The sequence below is a fragment of the Chaetodon trifascialis genome, chromosome 3 (assembly GCF_039877785.1).
Source record: "Chaetodon trifascialis isolate fChaTrf1 chromosome 3, fChaTrf1.hap1, whole genome shotgun sequence".
Taxonomy (NCBI): domain Eukaryota; kingdom Metazoa; phylum Chordata; class Actinopteri; order Chaetodontiformes; family Chaetodontidae; genus Chaetodon; species Chaetodon trifascialis.
Genome location: NC_092058.1, coordinates 5850865 through 5869636, shown reverse-complemented (window position 1 = coordinate 5869636; position 18772 = coordinate 5850865). Strand labels below are relative to the sequence as shown.

General features: G+C 38.8%; 3 protein-coding genes and 1 pseudogene across 3 annotated transcripts; all 4 read right to left on the bottom strand.

Annotated features, from left to right (window-relative positions):
• Positions 1–1601: 1601 nt before the first annotated feature.
• On the bottom strand, positions 1602–3165 carry LOC139329337 (transcription factor HES-5-like). Its single transcript, XM_070959609.1, has 2 exons — positions 3043–3165; positions 1602–2929 (listed from the first exon to the last, which is right to left on the bottom strand). Exons 1-2 carry the CDS (start codon positions 3163–3165, stop codon positions 2597–2599), a joined length of 456 nt encoding a protein of 151 aa, XP_070815710.1. The 3' UTR covers positions 1602–2596.
• A 2879-nt stretch (positions 3166–6044) lies between these two features.
• LOC139329339 (transcription factor HES-4-like) lies at positions 6045–7672 on the bottom strand. The gene is made up of 2 exons (XM_070959611.1): positions 7550–7672; positions 6045–7436 (listed from the first exon to the last, which is right to left on the bottom strand). The coding sequence occupies exons 1-2, from the start codon at positions 7670–7672 to the stop codon at positions 7104–7106; spliced, it is 456 nt and encodes a 151-aa protein (XP_070815712.1). The 3' UTR covers positions 6045–7103.
• Positions 7673–10148: 2476 nt separating this feature from the next.
• LOC139329255 (transcription factor HES-1-like) lies at positions 10149–11783 on the bottom strand. The gene is made up of 2 exons (XM_070959454.1): positions 11661–11783; positions 10149–11547 (listed from the first exon to the last, which is right to left on the bottom strand). Exons 1-2 carry the CDS (start codon positions 11781–11783, stop codon positions 11215–11217), a joined length of 456 nt encoding a protein of 151 aa, XP_070815555.1. The 3' UTR covers positions 10149–11214.
• A 3178-nt stretch (positions 11784–14961) lies between these two features.
• Positions 14962–16454, bottom strand: LOC139329269 (transcription factor HES-4-like; annotated as a pseudogene).
• Between the last annotated feature and the right edge of the window lie 2318 nt (positions 16455–18772).

Genomic DNA, 18772 nt, shown 5'->3' with positions numbered 1-18772 from the left:
TGAACACCAGAAGGACTTTGAATGGAGCTTTTGTGACCGATGCTGGACGTGTGTTGTAGTAGAACCAGAGCATGATGTCACCAACCATCTGGAGGGAAGGAACGCCATTGGCTGGTTGTGGCATTTTTTAAGCTTGAAATTATGATGAAAAGTTTGTCATAAAGGATTATTTCAATTGATTTGGCAGAATATTTAATCAGTTTTTGATCATTTTCAGCATCCAATCTTCATTTTTCCTTTTTGTCAGTGACTGAATGAAAATTTCAGCATATAGAGGAGGGTGGGAGGTTGAGGCAGCTGTTTCTTGAAGTGTGCCAAATCCCTTTGGAGAAAAGTGTGCTGCTGGTGGGGGTGAAGGTGATAATCATGCTAAACTCTGTTCTCCAGTCTTTTCCCACACTCCATCCATCGACCGATATGAAGGCATGTGCCTCAAACGTGGTGGTCATTAAATTTCTTCTTAGTTTTTCTTTTTCCATTTTATAGCTCAGCAAGACTCGATTTAAAGATATATATATATAAAGTCAAACTTGTGAAAATTGGAAATCAATTGGGACATCACTTACGTCATTTTAATTATCAAAAAATCTTACCATGTAAATATCGACAAACACTGAAGTCAACATGTGATACTTGGTTGTGGTCGTATTCAGTCAGAAAACCACTGACCCCCCTGGTTCAAATGTTGAATAATATTCTCCTTTCTAGTGCCTTGTCTTTTGTTGCAAAATGTCAGCGTACTGTAATCCTGATTTTTTTCTGAAGTAAAAGAAGCACTAATATTTAACATTTTAAATGATAAACAACAAACTGTTTTTTATCTGACAGAAGGCCATTTATTGACTTTGCTTACCCTCATCTTTCGGATATCTCAGTATATCTAAAACTGGTGTTGGTGATGTTGTCATCAGGAGAAAAGTTGAAATTGCATCCATGATTTAAAACTGGTCAAGACGTTTCCATTTTGGGAGCGAGGCTCCTTTTTAATCCGTCCCCTCAGGGCAAAGGTCTGGATCTATTGTCCCACAGGGCTCTGTGAGTGTGCTTCCTCTGGTTTCCCACACTCTGTCCTTTCACTGCTTCCAACGGAGGAACAATAGAAGTGTGTCTTATTATGCATCTCGTTAGATACAGTGTCTGACCTCTTTTCAATGAAAGATGGTTAACTTTAAGCTTTTTATGTTAAAACAGCTGAAACTGACAGTTCTGCCAAAATAAAGAGGCGGCACAAACTTCACTGAAATGTTTTTTTTTTCTGAGCTGGTTTGATGACTTCACTCCATATTAATAGTGACATCATATTTGTAATTCCTATACATCAACCATCTCCATTGAACCACATTCCTATACTTAGTTTCATACATCTTACGAATCATAACATATGAATGAAACATTTTTGGTTTTACTACACTTACATTTACAGTAACCTGGTATGTTAAGGAAAGCCAGGTATTTTGTGGGTTTCATTTGATCTTTGCCATTAAATTGCCTGCAGAGAATTTCATTAATTATGAGAGAAAATAATAAGTAAAATGTACAAGAGAAATGTGTGAATAATAATAAGTGTCTTATAAGGAAACATTACTCAAGAACACAACATTGTCGGTTTGCAGTTTTTATTCAACAAGGCACAATGAGCCACATAAAGTATAAGAAAGCTCCAACTTGAGATGATGATGTATCACAACAACAACTTGTAGATTTCTACAAGACACACTGTACTCAGAGAGAGTAAAGGAACAGCTGTCTTCATAAAAGACAAATGATGGACAGTATTTGTGGACACAGTACTCACTGTCCTTGGCAAGTTTTCTTTTTACAAATGGATCAAAACATTTTCTCTTGGTGAACAAAAGAAGAAATTGTGAAAACTGATCTTACAACAGATCACATTGTTATTAATACCATTTACAGTAGAAAGATAAACATATTGATCTCAAAACAGATCATTTTTCAATGATAACATAAACTGAGTGAAAATTCTTCAACAAAATGTCCTTGAAATGGACAATTAAGATTTATGATCACAATGATCATTACCAATGTAGAAGGAGCAAGTATCACCATTGTATTACATTTTGCTAATGCAAGGGGTGCAATACAGCATGAAAGTGTCACAGGACAATTGTGACATTAAATCATCCTTTTTGAAAAAAAGATAAATCTTTTGATCTTACAACAGATCAGTTTTAAGTAATCAGAGATTAAAGTGAGGTGAAGTCCATTATGACAATATGTCCATAAAAAGGACAGTTCAAGTTTTTTGATCACAATGATCTATAACAATCAAAAGATAAATGGTACCATAGCATATACCACCAACACATGAAGTACAGTGAGGTATAATATTAATTGCTGAAGCAATCCGATTTGGTTCATGCAACGTGCATGACAAGATGTTCTTTCTTAGCTTGAAAGATATTGTTGCTGTCATTTCCTCAGGAAATGTCATCTTGCACAAAGAAACACACACAAAATACAACCTTCTGTACACACAGAAGAACACGTTCATAAAACTCAGACGAATTCAGTCCGGTAATCTTTGACCAATGTGGTCATCAGAGTTTATGTGGTAGTAACTCCAGTGTGTAGGTGACTACCACGGCCTCCAGGGGGCGCTGTTGACTGGACTCTTGTCTTTGGTGATGCTGGTCTGGACTGTGGCGCTCGGCAGACAGAATTCATACTCTCTCAGGTTCTCGTCAGAGGAAGACTGCAGCTTGTTGAAGTGGTTCAGAAGACTTTTGTGCTGTTGATTCTGCTGCTGCAGTCGTCTCAGGACACAAACCGTCATCTCCAGGATGTCTGCTTTCTCCAGCTTGGAGTCTGGCTGCTGTTTGAGGAACTCTGGACTCAGGAGAGACTTGAGCTGCTCAATGCTGCTGTTGATTCGCTCTCTGCGTAACTTCTCCACCAGAGGCTTTCTGAGCTGCAGAGAGAAGAACAAAGTCATTAATCAACTTATTCTGGAGTAAGGTGTAAACATGAATGAAGACAACCTCCTATTAACAATATTTCAGTCATGTTGAATCTTGAATTTACCTTGTGGGTCAGAGTCAGATGGTCCTGAGAATTGGTCATTGCTGCAGTGATTGTAGGTGCCATGGCTGGATCTCTGTGCTGTAGAGGTCTCTGTGGAGAGAATGTGATCTCTGCTGGCTTCATCCCTCCTCTTTATAGTCCCACATCTCCATATGAATGTGTGGATCTTGGTCTGAGTGGAGTTTCTCACAGTTTCAGCCAATCAGAGAGCTTGGTGAGACAATAGTAGATTACACACGCTGAATGCTGTTATTGCCTTGGGGACAATAGTTAGATCTCAGGGGAACAGGTGGAGGACTGGGGGGGTGATGGAGAGAGACTGACAGAGCTCTGTGTGAATCTGGGAAAGTGGTGACCCTGCAGGGAGAGCAGATCTGCTGCCTGATGCTGAGATCAATGACTTTGACTGAGCACACGCTTATCATCCCATCACATGTGATGGAATAGCATTTATGGTGCAATATATCAATTACATATATGATACTATATTTATACTATACTACTATATATGAATAATACAAAAACTTTGCAGCATTTCCATTTCTTTATTGTCAAGGGCAATTTAAAGCCAAAACCTAAAACATATCAAAGTTTTCCATTGACTTGATAAAAAACAGCAGATTTTTTTAGAACAGTACGTTAAGATGTTAGAGAGCAGTGTGATGCCCATTCAGGCAGTTAAAATGATCTCAGGACAGTAAACATGCAGCTGTCCAGATGTAGCAGAGTCTTTTGACACGTGCCTTGTAGTCAGTGTGAGTAACAAGTAGAGCTCAGTTTCCCACACTTACTCCCTGTATGGTCAGTGGACCACAAAGGGACTTCAGTGACAGATGCTGGCTGTGTGTTGTTATAGAAACAGAGGCTGACATCATCAACCATCTGGAGGGAAAGCACACCATTGGCTGATTGTGACAGTTTGTAATATTTGAAATCCTGGTGAAAAATGTGTCAAAGTCTGATCCAAATAAATCCCTATCGCCAATTTTCAGTTTTGAGTCATTGGCATACATTTTCATCATCCAGTCACGACTGACCATCATCTGTATTGAAATTTCAACTTTGCACACACGGGTGGGAGGTTTCCTGAGGGGCAGCTGCTTCCTGAAGTGTGCCAAATCCCTTTGAGGAATTACTTTGGCTGCTGGTGGGATGGATGTAATTGACACTCAACTCTGTTCTCGAGAGCTTTCCCACACTCTGTTCATTAGCAGACAATAGGCATGTGCCCCTCAACAAATGGACTTCTTGAGAATCCTAAGCACATGCGGTGCATGAAGCGTTGAGGGTTTGTCCCCTCAAAAACCAATAACTCATTGAAATAGAAAGATGATACTTAAACAATATGTTGAAATTAATTACTTCGCATTTTCTAATTGCAAGCAACTGAAAATAGAAATTACTCAAATCTCATGTTTGTGTGCTGGATCTCAATTTGAACATAATGGCACAATGTCTCATGTTCCATTTTGTCCACTCAGGTCATCATTAATAATATGATTGCACGCAGATACTAGATAACACCATGCAAAAAAAATTTAAGGTTGCTAGCTTTGGTCAAAAATGAATATTAGAAGATGGTCTTTTAAAGTTCGCACTAAGTTGACGCCATAAGAAGGGAGGACAGATAGTGCAGCACAACAACCTAACAAACAAAAGCAAGTCTGTCCAAAACATTTGTGTGTTTCTGCAAAAGGCAGATGACCAGAAATTGTTTCAACCATTACCTTTAATGGATTTACCAAAGATTTTCTTTTGACGTTGCTGAACCGTGCTCGAAATTCAGAAGCCCAGCAAGTGTGTCTAGTAAGCTTGCTGACCTATGAGAGAAACCAAACCCACAGCTGCATTGAGTGAAATATTTAATTATAAGCGTGTTCACAACTGACCCTCTCCCCTTCAAGTTTTAGTGTTGAGTATTTCTTATCTTAAGCTTTATTCTTCACCACTAGCTTTATTGTCCTGCTATGCTGTAGTGTTATCATTGGAGGATTTTTTTTGGACATTGTGCACAATTCTTTCCAATTCCAGATCCTGTCAAAATGTCGCTGTCCCAAGTATTGATTGATAATCAGAGTAAATACTAATCAGACAGTCTTTGTTTGTCAATGTGGGTGTGGAGAGTCTTGTTTTCTGAAAATTTTGGTGTTACATTTGGTTTTTCTATGATGGCAATATTTTGAGAAACATAAACTAAAGTGACCTTAATGAAAATCTCATGTTTAGATATGTACAACAGATGAACTTAACATTGTGTAATTGACAGAACCTTTTTTCAGACACTGTAATAAAGAAATTGACTGTGACAAGATGGAATTATTCCAAGAAAAAAAAAAAGGTATTGATGCTGATTCATGACATCAATGAACATTTAAAACAACGGCCTAAACTGACATAAGTTCCAGGTTTTTTAAGAGCCAGGCTCCCTTTTAATCTGTCTCCTCGGGGCAAAGGTCTGGATCTATTGTCCCACAGGGCTCTGTGAGTGTGCTTCCTCTGGTTTCCCACACTCTGTCATTTCACTGCTTCCACTGCAGGAACAATAGAAGTGTGTCTAATAATGCATCGCTGAAGAAACAATGTCTGAGCTCTTTAAAGACGGACATTGTTAACTTTCAACATTTTATGTTGAAACACCTGATACTGACAGTTACACCAAAACGCTGGTGCAATTCATTCTTTTTAAAATTAATTTGTCTTATTTAGTTTAATGAATTGACTGGCAGCATATCAACAGAGTAACATTTCACTGATAATCCCTCCTTGTCAACAGTATTAGTCGAACCACTTCAATATATATAATTTTACCCCCAACAGGGATGTTTCTGATCAATGATTGCTATATATGTTGAATTTTATCGTGATTTGTCAGTCAAAGATAAGACCAATGATGGTGGCCTTTATCAGTTAGGTGAAAATGAAAAAATAAATGTAGAAAGGTTCTCTTTCATTGTAATAAAGAGGTTAATCATGACAATCAGTGACATGAGAACAGAAAATTTCAATCTGGCAATGTTTTTTATTCAACAAGGCACAATGAGCCACATAAAGTAAGTAAGCTCCAACTTGAGGTGATGATACATCACAACAACAACTTGTAGATTTCTACAAGACACACTGTACTCAGAGAGAGTAAAGGGACAGCTGTCTTCATAAAAGACAAATGATTTACAGTACTGGAGGACTGACTGTCCATTGCGAGTTTTTTCCAAGTGGACCAAAACATTTTCACTTAGCGAACAAAATTAAAAACAGTAAAAACTGACCTTACAACAGATCACATTATCATTAATAACCATTAAATTCATTTGATTCTCAACATTTCAAACTGACATTGTCACACAAAAACTGTGACAGTGCGATATTAAACAAACCTTTTAAAATAAAAAGATAAACATATTGATCTTAAAACAGATCATTTTTCAATAATCACATAAAGTGATTATTCGAAAGGACAATTAAGATTTCTGATCAAAATGATCATAACTAATCAAGAGTTAACAAATATCACCATTGCATTAGATTTTACTAACACATGAGGTGCAGTGACAAATGAAAGTGTCACAGGACAACTGTGACATTCAGCAAACCTTTTCAAACAAAAGAATAAATATTTGGATCTTAACACAGATCAGTTTTGAGTAATCAGAGAGATTAAAGTGAGGTAAAGTCCATTATGACAATATGTCCATAAAAAGGACAGTAATTTTTTTTTTTTCGATCACAATGATCAATAATAATCAAAAGATGATAAGAAATGTTACCATAGTATGTACTATCAATACATGATGAATACAGTGAGGCAAAAAAAAATGTATTGCTCAAGCAATCAGATTTGGTTCATGCAACATGCATGACAAGATGTTCTTTCTCAACTTGAAAGATATTGTTGCTGTCATTCCCTCAGGAAATGTCATCTTGCACAAAGAAACACACACAAAATACAACCTTCTGTACACACAGAAGAACACGTTCATAAAACTCAGACGAGTTCAGTCCAGTAATCTTTGACCAATGTGGTCATCAGAGTTTGTCTGGTAGTAACTCCAGTGTGTAGGTGACTACCACGGCCTCCAGGGGGCGCTGTTGATCGGACTCTTGTCTTTGGTGATGCTGATCTGGACTGTGGAGCTCGGCAGAGAGACATCATCCTCTCTCAGGTTCTCATCAGAGGAAGACTGCAGCTTGTTGAAGTGGTTCAGAAGACTTTTGTGCTTTTGATTCTGCTGCTGCAGTCGTCTCAGGACACAAACTGTCATCTCCAGGATGTCTGCTTTCTCCAGCTTGGAGTCTGGCTGCTGTTTGAGGAACTCTGGACTCAGGAGAGACTTGAGCTGCTCAATGCTGCTGTTGATTCGCTCTCTGCGTAACTTCTCCACCAGAGGCTTTCTGAGCTGCAGAGAGAAGAACAAAGTCATTAATCAACTTATTCTGGAGTGAAGTGTTAACTTGAATGAAGACAACCTCTCATTAACAATATTTCAGTCATGTTGAATGTTGAATTTACCTTGTGGGTCAGAGTCAGATGGTCCTGAGAACTGGTCATTGCTGCAGTGATTGTAGGTGCCATGGCTGGATCTCTGTGCTGTAGAGGTCTCTGTGGAGAGAATGTGATCTCTGCTGGCTTCATCCCTCCTCTTTATAGTCCCACATCTCCATATGAATGTGTGGGTCTTGGTTTGAGTGGAGTTTCTCACAGTTTCAGCCAATCAGAGAGCTTGTTGAAACAATAAAGGATTACACAGGCTGAATGCTGTTATTGCCTTGGGAACAATAGTTAAATCTGAGGGGAACAGGTGGAGGACTGGGGGGTGATGGAGAGAGACTGACAGAACTCTGTGTGAATCTGGGAAAGTGGTGACCCTGTAGAAAGAGCAGACCTGACGCCTGATGCTGAGATCAATGACTTTGACTGAGCACACGCTCACCATCCCATCACATATATGAGGGAATTACATTCTTGCTGCAATGTATGAGTTTAATTTTGATAAAGAAATAAATCCAAAAAGTATGTGCATTTTTAGCTGCTTTTATTGATCCAATGCATATAATGTTCAAATTAAATTCTTAGATTTTTAATTTATCAGATATTTCATCTAATTGTTTGACCAATTTTTCTTTTTTTTTTTTTGTTTTGTTTTTTTCAGCAAAATATAAACTTTTGCGAAACAATAATATAAGATGTTAGAGACCAAACTGAAGTCAATTGAATTAGTTCATCTCAGGACAATAAACATGCAGCTGTCCAGATGTAGCAGAGTCTTTTGACACGTGCCTTGTAGTCAGTGTGAGTAACAAGTAGAGCTCAGTTTCCCACACTTACTCCCTGTATGGTCAGTGAACCACAAAGGGACTTCAGTGACAGATGCTGGCTGTGTGTTGTTATAGAAACAGAGGCTGACATCATCAACCATCTGGAGGGAAAGCACACCATTGGCTGATTGTGACAGTTTGTAATATTTAATATTTTGATGAAAAATTTGTCAAAGTTTCAACAAAATAAAAGTATCTGACATTTTCAGTTTTCAATCACTGTCACACATTTTGATCCTCCCATCACGACTGACCATCATCTATTTTGAAATTTCAACTTTGCACACAAGGGTGGGAGATTTCCTGATGGGCAGCTGCTTCCTGAAGTGTGCCAAATCCCTTTGGGGAATTACTTGGCTGCTGGTGGGTTTTATGTCATTGTCACTCTCTTCTCGAGAGCTTTCCCACACTCCATCCATTAGCAGACAATAGGCATGTGCCCTTCGACAAATGGACTTTTTGAGGATCCTAAGCACATACGGTGCATGGCGCCAGGGTTTTGAGGGTGTGGTCCTTCAAAACAAGTTCAGACAAAATAAAACCTAACAAAATCGATACTTACACAATATGTTGAAATTTATTACATCACCTTGCAGTTTTATGAAGAATTAATAATGTGAAATACTAAAACCTTATCTTTGTGCACTAGGTCTCAGCCTGAACCTCTCATTATGCCATTTTTTTCACTGACATTATTGTTCTGCTGCACTGTAACATTGACCCTGGACGAGTTTTTAGGGATATTGCATGCAACTGTTGTGACCTCTGTCAAAATGTTGCAGTCTGTGGTGTGGATCATTAATAAAGAGCAATGTGTTGTCAATTTCGGTGAGGAGTGTCTTGTTTTCTGAAGTATTTGATCTTACATTTCATATTCGTATCATGATGTTGTTTTTCTGAGAAATACAACATGAAGTATTTTCACCAAACCCTTTTGTTTAAATATGTACAACTGAACTTAATGTTGTGTAACTGGTGGAAACTTTTTTAGACACCGTGCTGAGGAAATTGCCTCTGAAAAGATGGAATTACTCCAAAAGAGTTACTAATGCTGATTCATGTTGTCGACCTACAGGTACAGCAATGGCCCAATTTAACACAAGTTCCGAGTTTTTTAAGAGCCAGACTCCCTTTTAATATGTGTCCCCAGGGCAAAGGTCTGGATCTATTGTCCCACAGGGCTCTGTGAAGGAGTTTCTTCTGGTTTCCCACACTCTGTCCTTTCACTGCATCCACTGGAGGAACAATAGAAGTGTGTCTTATTATGCATCACTGAAGAAACAATGTCTGAGCTCTTTAAAGATGGACATTGTTAACTGTAAACTTTGTACATTAAGACACCTGAAACTGATGTCGTACTAAAAGAATGTTCCAGAAAAACTGTCTTTGAATTGGAAATTGTTCTCATTTTATGATATAGCACCTGAAACTGATAGTTACACCAAAAAGCTGGTGCAACTGACATCTTTTTATGATGAGCCTTTTTACTTATTTTGTTTGATAACTTCAGTGGCTGCATATCAAGAGACTCACATATCACTGACAGTCCCTCTTTGTCAAACATATCAGTTGAACCACTTTAATGCATATAATTTTATCCCAAGGAGTTATGTTCTGCGTAAATGTTTGCTGTATGTGGTGAATTTTACTTTGATTTGTCAGTCAAAAATAGGAATAATGATTGTGATCTTTATTAATTAAGTGGGAAATGACAAATCTAGAAAGTGTCTTTGTCATTGTAATAAAGAGGTTAATCATGACAATTGATGACATGAGAACAGAAAATTCCATCTGGCAATGTTTTTTATTCAACAAGGCACAATGAGCTATATAAAGTATAAGAAAGCTCCAACTTGAGGAGATGAGACATCACAACAACAACTTGTAGATTTCTACAAGACACACTGTACTCAGAGAGAGTAAAGGAATAGCTGTCTTCATAGAAGACAAATGATTTACAGTACTGGAGGACTCACTGTCCTTTGCAAGTTTTTTGTAAAAGGATCAGAACTTTTTCACTCAGTGAACAAAATCAAAAACAGTAAAAACCGACCTTACAACGGATCACATTGTTGATAACCATTAAATCCAGTTAATTTTCAGCATGTTACTAGGAAACTGACAGTGTGACATTAAACAAACTTTTTACAGTAAAAAAGATAAACATATCGATCTTCAAACAGATCATTTTTCAAAAATCCCATAAAGTGACTGGAAAGTCCTTTTTGATAAAGTCTCCATGTGAAGGACAATCCAGATTTATGATTAAATTAAATTGATTGAATCAAGAGGTAACACATATCACTGTTGCGTTATGTTTTACAAATACATGACACAGAGTGAGTAATAAAAGAATCACTGGACAATTGTGACCTTCAGCAAACCTTCAAAATAAAAGGAATAAACATTTGGATCTTAAAACAGATCAATTATGAGTAATCAAAGAGATTAAAGTGAACCAAAGTCCATTATTACAATATGTCCATAAAAAGGACAGTTCAAGTTTTTTGATCACAATGATCAATAACAATAAAATTACAACAAATGTTACCATAGCATATACTACCATGAATTGAAATTAATACCACATGATGTACAGTCGGGTAAATTAATAATTGCTGATGCGATCAGATTTGGTTCATGCAACATGCATGACAAGATGTTCTTTCTGAACTTGAAAGATATTGTTGCTGTCATTTCCTCAGGAAATGTCATCTTGCACAAAGAAACGCACACAAAATACAACCTTCTGTACACACAGAAGAACACGTTCATAAAACTCAGACGAGTTCAGTCCAGTAATCTTTGACCAATGTGGTCATCAGAGTTTGTCTGGTAGTAACTCCAGTGTGTAGGTGTCTACCACGGCCTCCAGGGGGCACTTTTGACTGGACTCTTGTCTTTGGTGATGCTGGTCTGGACTGTGGAGTTCGGCAGAGAGATGTCAGCCTCTCTTAGGTTGTCATGAGAGGAAGACTGCAGCTTGTTGAAGTGTTTCAGAAGACTTTTGTGCTGTTGATTCTGCTGCTGCAGTCGTTTCAGGACACAAACTGTCATCTCCAGGATGTCTGCTTTCTCCAGCTTGGAGTCTGGCTGCTGTTTGAGGAACTCTGGACTAAGGAGAGACTTGAGCTGCTCAATGCTGCTGTTGATTCGCTCTCTGCGTAACTTCTCCACCAGAGGCTTTCTGAGCTGCAGAGAGAAGAACAAAGTCATTAATCATCTTATTCTGGAGTGAAGTGTTAACATGAATGAAGACAACCTCTCATTAACAATATTTCAGTCGTGTTGAATGTTGAATTTACCTTGTGGGTCAGAGTCAGATGGTCCTGAGAATTGGTCATTGCTGCAGTGATTGTAGGTGCCATGGCAGGATCTCTGTGCTGTAAAGGGCTCTGTGGAGAGAATGTGATCTCTGCTGGCTTCATCCCTCCTCTTTATAGTCCCTCATCTCCATATGAATGTGTGGGTCTTGGTCTAGCTGGACTTTCTCACAGTTTCAGCCAATCAGAGAGCTTGTTGAAACAATAAAGGATTACACACGCTGAATGCTGTTATTGCCTTGGGGACAATAGTTAGATCTCAGGGGAACAGGTGGAGGAAAATCTGTGAAAGTGGTGATCCTGTAGAGAGGGCAAATCTGCTGCCTGATGCTGAGATCAATGACTTTGACTGAGCACACGCTCATCATCCCAACACACATGTGATGGAATAGCATTTATGGTGCAATATATGAGTTATGTATCTCATTATAATCGACCATGATTTTTAAACTAGACTTTGCAATTAATGCCTTTATCCTCTATTTTATCTTCATATTTCATGATGATTCTTTTTTTTTTTTTTTTAGATATTCATTTCACTTAAAATAATGCATTTTTCAAATTCAGTTTTCTCGGGTATTTAAAAGAATGTGATGCTCCAAATGTATTGAAAAGCTATTTAACAGCAAACTTGAGACCAGTCACTCTGCTGTCCAGATGTAGCTCTGTCCTCTGACTTGTGCTTTGTAGTCAGTGTGGGTAGGACATTGGCCTCAGTTTCCCACACTGACTCCTTGAATGCTGTGGTCAATGAACACCAGGAGGACTTTGAATGGAGCTTTTGTGACTGATGCTGGACGTGTGTTGTAGTAGAACCAGAGCGTGACGTCACCAACCATCTGGAGGGAAGGAACGCCATTGGCTCATTCTAATGTACTTTAAGTTTGAAATTATGATGAAGAGTTTATCATAAAGAATCAGTTCAATTGATTTGGCAAGTTATGCTGTCACCTTCCAGTCAATGTCACACATGTTGACCATCCAATCATAAGCATTCCTTTTTGTCAGTAACTGAATAAAATTTTCAGCACATAGAGGAGGGTGGGAGATCGAGGCAGCTGTTTCCTGAAGTGTGCCAAATCCCTTTGGAGAAAAGTGTGCTGCTGGTGAGGGTGAGGATGTCAATCAAGCTAAACTCTGCTCTCCAGTGTTTTACCACACTCTGTGACAGATATGAAGGCATGTGCTTCAATCCAAATATAACTTGTGATGCCTGTCATTGTAACACACACGTCATTGTGTCTTTTCTTTATTGTCTCTTTTTACCACTTCCAGCTCATGAAGATTCAGTCCAAGAATAAAAGTCAAAATTTAAGTTGCCAAAATCAGCGAGCACATCATGTGTGTCATTTAAACTTTTGAAAAACCCTCTCAGTGAATATCAACATACACTGAGTTCAACACATGATGCTTTGCTGTGGTCATATTCAGTCAGAAAACCACTGGTCTGTCTCAAATACGCAGTGTCAAAAGGTTGTAAACCTGAAATGTTAGTGAAATTAAACAAACTAAATATCATACATTCTAGTCCGTCAGCAGTCTGTCGGGGTGAGCGTGGGAGGTTGCATGTGTGTCTGTGTGTGTTTGTGTATCTCATAGTTCTTGATGTGTATGTGTGTCTGTGTGCATGCTCACAGTTACTCTGTTCTGCTCTGTGGTTGGGCAGAAAAGGGTGTGATGGAGGCGACAGCTCTCAGATAGAAGCTGTTCCTCAGTCTATTGCTATGAGGTCTTACTGTCCTGAAGGTTTGTTGGACGACAGTGGTTCAGACGGGGAGTAGCTGGGGGGTGTGGTGAATCTGATAATGCTACTACCCTTCTTCGGTTCACTGGCATATGTAATATCCAGGGGGAACCTTCACCACATGACGCAGGTCCCTTCGTTTGATGGCGGAGCCTCTTGTATACCACACTGTCGGGATGCTGTCAATGGTGCCCCTGTGGAAATTCAGCACCGGTTTCTGTGGGAACTGGGTTAGTTTCAGAATCTTGACGAAGATAATTGTGGCATCTTTTAAAGTAAGGGTGAGACGTTGGAGGTCCGTTTCAGCTGTTTTGACACTAAGAGTCCAAGGAACTCAAGGTCTTCCACACTACCTATTGTTTCTCCATGTATAGTATGTGCAGGGAGAGGTACAATGGCAATTTACAATATGTGAAACTGCTGAAGGAGATTTTTGTAATCAGAAAACTTGAGGTTGAATCTATGATTTGAAACAGATAAAAATGTTTGTATTTTTTGAGCCAGGCTCCCTTTTAATGTGTGTCCTCAGGGCAAAGGTCTGGATCTATTGTCCCACAGGGTTCTGTGAGGGAGTTTCCTCTGGTTTCCCACACTCTGTCCTTTCACTGCTTCCACCGGAGGAACAATAGAAGTGTGTCTTATTATGCATCACTGAAGAAACAATGTCTGAGCTCTTTAAAGATAGACATTGTTAACCGTAAACTAGGGCTGGGCGATGTGGCTGAAAACTCTATTGCGATATAAGTGTTTTATATTGGTCGATATCGATAATTATTGATATTTTTTATGACCTATTTAAAATAAGGACCGGGAGAAAAATACATTCAATTTAAACATTTTTATTTTAAATTGAACCTTCCTCTGATTATAATCTCCTCAGCTATCAAGGCAGAAAGGAAAGGAAATGTCAACACAACCATGGAAAACACTCAAATAATAAATGTAAAAAAACAGTGTAACAAAGTAAACAGAGAGAAACCTGAGAACTGCAGGTTTAGTGCAGGAAGTTCATAAGCTGATTCACCTTCTGCTGAATAAAATTTTTTCAGATATGTGCAGTGTTTTGGAAACATAGCAGCAGGTGCAACTAACGTTGTTTGATAAGTGAATGTATATACATATCAAGAGAGTCACATATCACTTTTCCTCTGGTTTCCCACACTCTGTCAATTCACTGCTTCCACTGGAGGAACAGTAGAAGTGTGTCTTATTATGCATCACTGAAGAAACAATGCCTGAGCTCTTTTAAGAGTTAAATGATTAACTTTGACCTTTTCAAATTGAAACTCTCTCCCTCTTTGTCAAAAGTCTTCAGTGAACCACATTTCTATTTTTAGTTTTACATTAAACAGGGATGTTATGGATAAACAGTTTCTGTATGTGCTGACTTCAGAATTTTATCTTGGTTTGTCAATCAGAGGTAGAAACAATGATGGAGACCTCTATCAAATAAGTGAAGATGACAAAATAAAGTCTCTTTCATCATAATAAATAGCGTAACCATAACACAATGACATGAGAACACAACATTATCAGCTTGCAGTGTTTTTTTTATTCATCAAGGCACACTGAGCCACATAAAGTAAAGAGCTCCATCTACAGGTGATGATACATCACAACAACTTGTAGATTTCTGCGACACCCACTACTCAGAGAGAGTAGTGGGATCAAAACATTTTCACTTTGTGAACAAAATAAAAACTGACCTTGCAGCAGATCACATTATTCTTAATAACAGTTAAATTTAGTTGATTCTCAACATGTCAAACCTTTTACAGTAAAAAGATAAACATATTAATCTTAAAACAGATCATTTTTCAATAATCACATAAAGTGAGGTTAAGTCCATAGAAAGGACAATTAAGATTTATGATCAAAATGATCATAAATCATAAATAAATTACTAATCTAACTAATCAAGTGTTAGCAAATATCACCATTGCATTATACTAATACTTGATGCACAGTAAACTATAAGGTCCTCAGGACAATTGTGACTTTCAGCAAACCTTTTCAAACAAAAGAATAAATATTTGGATCTTATAACAGATCAGCTTTGAGTAATCAGAGAGATTTAAGTCCATTATGACAATATGTCCATAAAAAGGACAGTAAAAGTTTTTGATCACAATGATCAATAACAATGAAAATATAACAAATATCACCATAGCATATACCACCAACACATGAAGTGCAGTGAGGCAAAAAAAAAAGGATTATTGCTGATGCAATCAGCTTTGATCATGCAACATGCATGACAAGATGTTCTTTCTGAACTTGAAAGATATTGTTGCTGTCATTTCCTCAGGAAATGTCACCTTGCACAAAGAAACACACACAAAATACAACCTTCTGTGCACACAGAAGAACACGTTCATAAAACTCAGACGAGTTCAGTCCAGTAATCTTTGACCAATGTGGTCATCAGAGTTTGTGTGGTGGTAACTCCAGTGTGTAGGTGTCTACCACGGCCTCCAGGGGGCGCTGTTGACTGGACTCTTGTCTTTGGTGATGCTGGTCTGGACTGTGGAGCTCGGCAGAGAGACGTCACCCTCTCTTAGGTTGTCATGAGAGGAAGATTGCAGCTTGTTGAAGTGGTTCAGAAGACTTTTGTGCTGTTGATTCTGCTGCTGCTGCAGTCGTCTCAGGACACAAACCGTCATCTCCAGGATGTCTGCTTTCTCCAGCTTGGAGTCTGGCTGCTGTTTGAGGAACTCTGGACTCAGGAGAGACTTGAGCTGCTCAATGCTGCTGTTGATTCGCTCTCTGCGTAACTTCTCCACCAGAGGCTTTCTGAGCTGCAGAGAGAAGAACAAAGTCATTAATCATCTTATTCTAGAGTGAAGTGTAAACATGAATGAAGACAACCTCTCATTACAATATTTCAGTCGTGTTGAATGTTGAATTTACCTTGTGGGTCAGAGTCAGATGGTCCTGAGAATTGGTCATTGCTGCAGTGATTGTAGGTGCCTGGTTGGATCTCTGTGCTGTAGAGGTCTCTGTGGAGAGAATGTGATCTCTGCTGGCTTCATCCCTCCTCTTTATAGTCCCACATCTCCATATGAATGTGTGGGTCTTGGTCTGGCTGGACTTTCTCACAGTCTGAACCAATCAGAGAGCTCACCAAGAGTAATTCATATGCTGAGCAGCCGCATGTTCAGTGGTCATGTTAGAAATGGACAATGGTTAGATCTCAGGGGAACAGGTGGAGGACTGGAGGGGTGATGGAGGGAGACTGACAGAGTTCTGTGTGAATCTGGGAAAGTGGTGACCCTGCAGAGAGAGCAGAACTCAGCATACACTCCACCTTTGTGGATGTAAGTTTATACATACTTTATCAACCATCAGTATAAGGTGTTATTATACATCAATATTATGTTATATTATATTTTTATTTATAATTAAACTGAGACAAAGTCATACTCCTGTCCAGATGTAGCAGGTGTGTCCTCTGTCTGATGGCTGGTCAGTGGTGTGTGAGTAGAAAGGTGATCTCAGTTTCCCACACTGAGTGCTTGCATGATATGGTCAGTGCACAAGAAAAGAACTTTGAGCTTTGTGATGAATGCTTGTCTTGCGTTATAATAGAGCCTGACGTCACCAACCATCTGGAGGGAAACGATGCATGATGTGAAACAAACATCCAGGTTATTACTTCAATGTTTCCTCTTAACCTTGGACAGAAGTTGCAGTCTGTTGTCCATTGGGGATCTTTGAGTGGATTTTCCCTAGTTTCTCATAATCTCTCACCATTGTCTATCACATCACACACAACCTGACATGAGTGGCCTTTTGTGCATGACAAAACTTAACTCACCTTTGATTTTTAATATTTTTTAATTGCACCAAAATCGTGACTCAACTTAAGTTTTTTCACTGAAACACAATCAGAGGCATAGAGTACGTCTGCACTTGGTTTCGTGATTTATGATGAATCTCTTCTTCATCATCACAATGCACCTATGCATCAACAGATATGTGAGGATACATCACAGTAACTTTAACATCTCCAAGGCACACTACTCAGTTTGAGTAGAGTCTGAGTAGTACAGTTTGACATTAATCATCGCTCACATTACTCTTATTTAAAATGGATTTTATCTGCATTTGTTAACAAAAGTGAAGGGGAAAAGTTGACCTTTGAACAGATCAGGTTAAGATAATCACAGAGTAATTAGTATTTCATATTCACTGGGAACTATTCGAACATTCTTGAACTGGATACAATTAGAGTATCAAATGATCAATGAAAAGGAGCTGGTTTCATTCCATCTCATACCACAAGAACGTGATATACAGTTATTCAGAGTAGTAAATGCTCACTTATGTTACTTTTGATTCTAGAAACGTTCATTAATGATGCTCTTTCTTAATGTGAAAGACAGTGTTCGCACATTTCCCTTTTTCTCAAGGACATGTTTTTCTCAAAAAGAACCTTTTGAATTTGCTGTGTATATGCAGATGTTTATACAGCTGTAAGTCAGAGAATTGATTCCGGTAATCTTCGACCATTATGGTCATCAGACTTTATCTGGTAGTAACCCAGTTTGTAGGTGCCCACTACGCCCTCCGGGCGCAGCTGTTGACTGGGGTCTTGTCTTTGGTGATGCTGGACTGGACTGTGGAGTTCAGACGACAGATCTCAGCCTCTCTCAGGTTCATTTCAGAAGACGACTGCAGTTTGTTGAAGTCATTCAGAAGACTGTGTCTTCACCTGCTTCCTGGACAGGAAGTGTTCCACCTCTTAGATACATCTGGAGTAGCCCTGATCAACAGCTGATTCACAGCTGGATGTGCCCGTTGCAGTCTCAGGAGGCAAAGTCTCATTTCCAGGATGTCTCCTTTCTCCAGCTTGGAGTCTGGCTGCTGTTCAATGACCTAGCAGAGCGTGAGCATTTCCGCATGAATGGGTGGCTCTTGGTCTGGTTGAGTTTTCATACAGTTTTTAGCCAATCAGAGAGTGGGGTATCCATGGTCATATTAGAAAGGGGACAATATAGATCTCCGAAGAACAGGTTAAGGAGTGGGTAAATAGCTTAAAACCCATCTCACATGTGCACCAGACTATAGACTCAATGTACAGTCAAAGTGTATGACTCACTTAAATCCTGTAGGATGTAAATACCCAACAACTCACATTTATGTAAATAAAAACATCAGTGTAAAATGTAATCGTGGGTAGTACATCACTGTAGGCAACAGTTATTGAAATCCTTTGTGTAATATACTTGATTAATAATGTTACGCTTACATGCTGGCTTCAAACCAGCTATTGATTTAAATTGACAATGTCTTGATCCCAGTTGGACCTCAGGTCACCACAGCCATACAGCATGTATCTCAATAAATA

Excerpts from the sequence above, each read along its gene's own strand:
- LOC139329337 (XM_070959609.1), bottom strand. The coding sequence starts at position 3,165 with ATGAAGCCAGCAGAGATCACATTCTCTCCACAGAGACCTCTACAGCAC. Across the intron at positions 2,930-3,042 it reads ATCTGACTCTGACCCACAAG|CTCAGAAAGCCTCTGGTGGA; the intron begins GTAAATTCAAGA and ends TTCTCTCTGCAG.
- LOC139329255 (XM_070959454.1), bottom strand. The coding sequence starts at position 11,783 with ATGAAGCCAGCAGAGATCACATTCTCTCCACAGAGCCCTTTACAGCAC. Across the intron at positions 11,548-11,660 it reads ATCTGACTCTGACCCACAAG|CTCAGAAAGCCTCTGGTGGA; the intron begins GTAAATTCAACA and ends TTCTCTCTGCAG.
- LOC139329339 (XM_070959611.1), bottom strand. The coding sequence starts at position 7,672 with ATGAAGCCAGCAGAGATCACATTCTCTCCACAGAGACCTCTACAGCAC. Across the intron at positions 7,437-7,549 it reads ATCTGACTCTGACCCACAAG|CTCAGAAAGCCTCTGGTGGA; the intron begins GTAAATTCAACA and ends TTCTCTCTGCAG.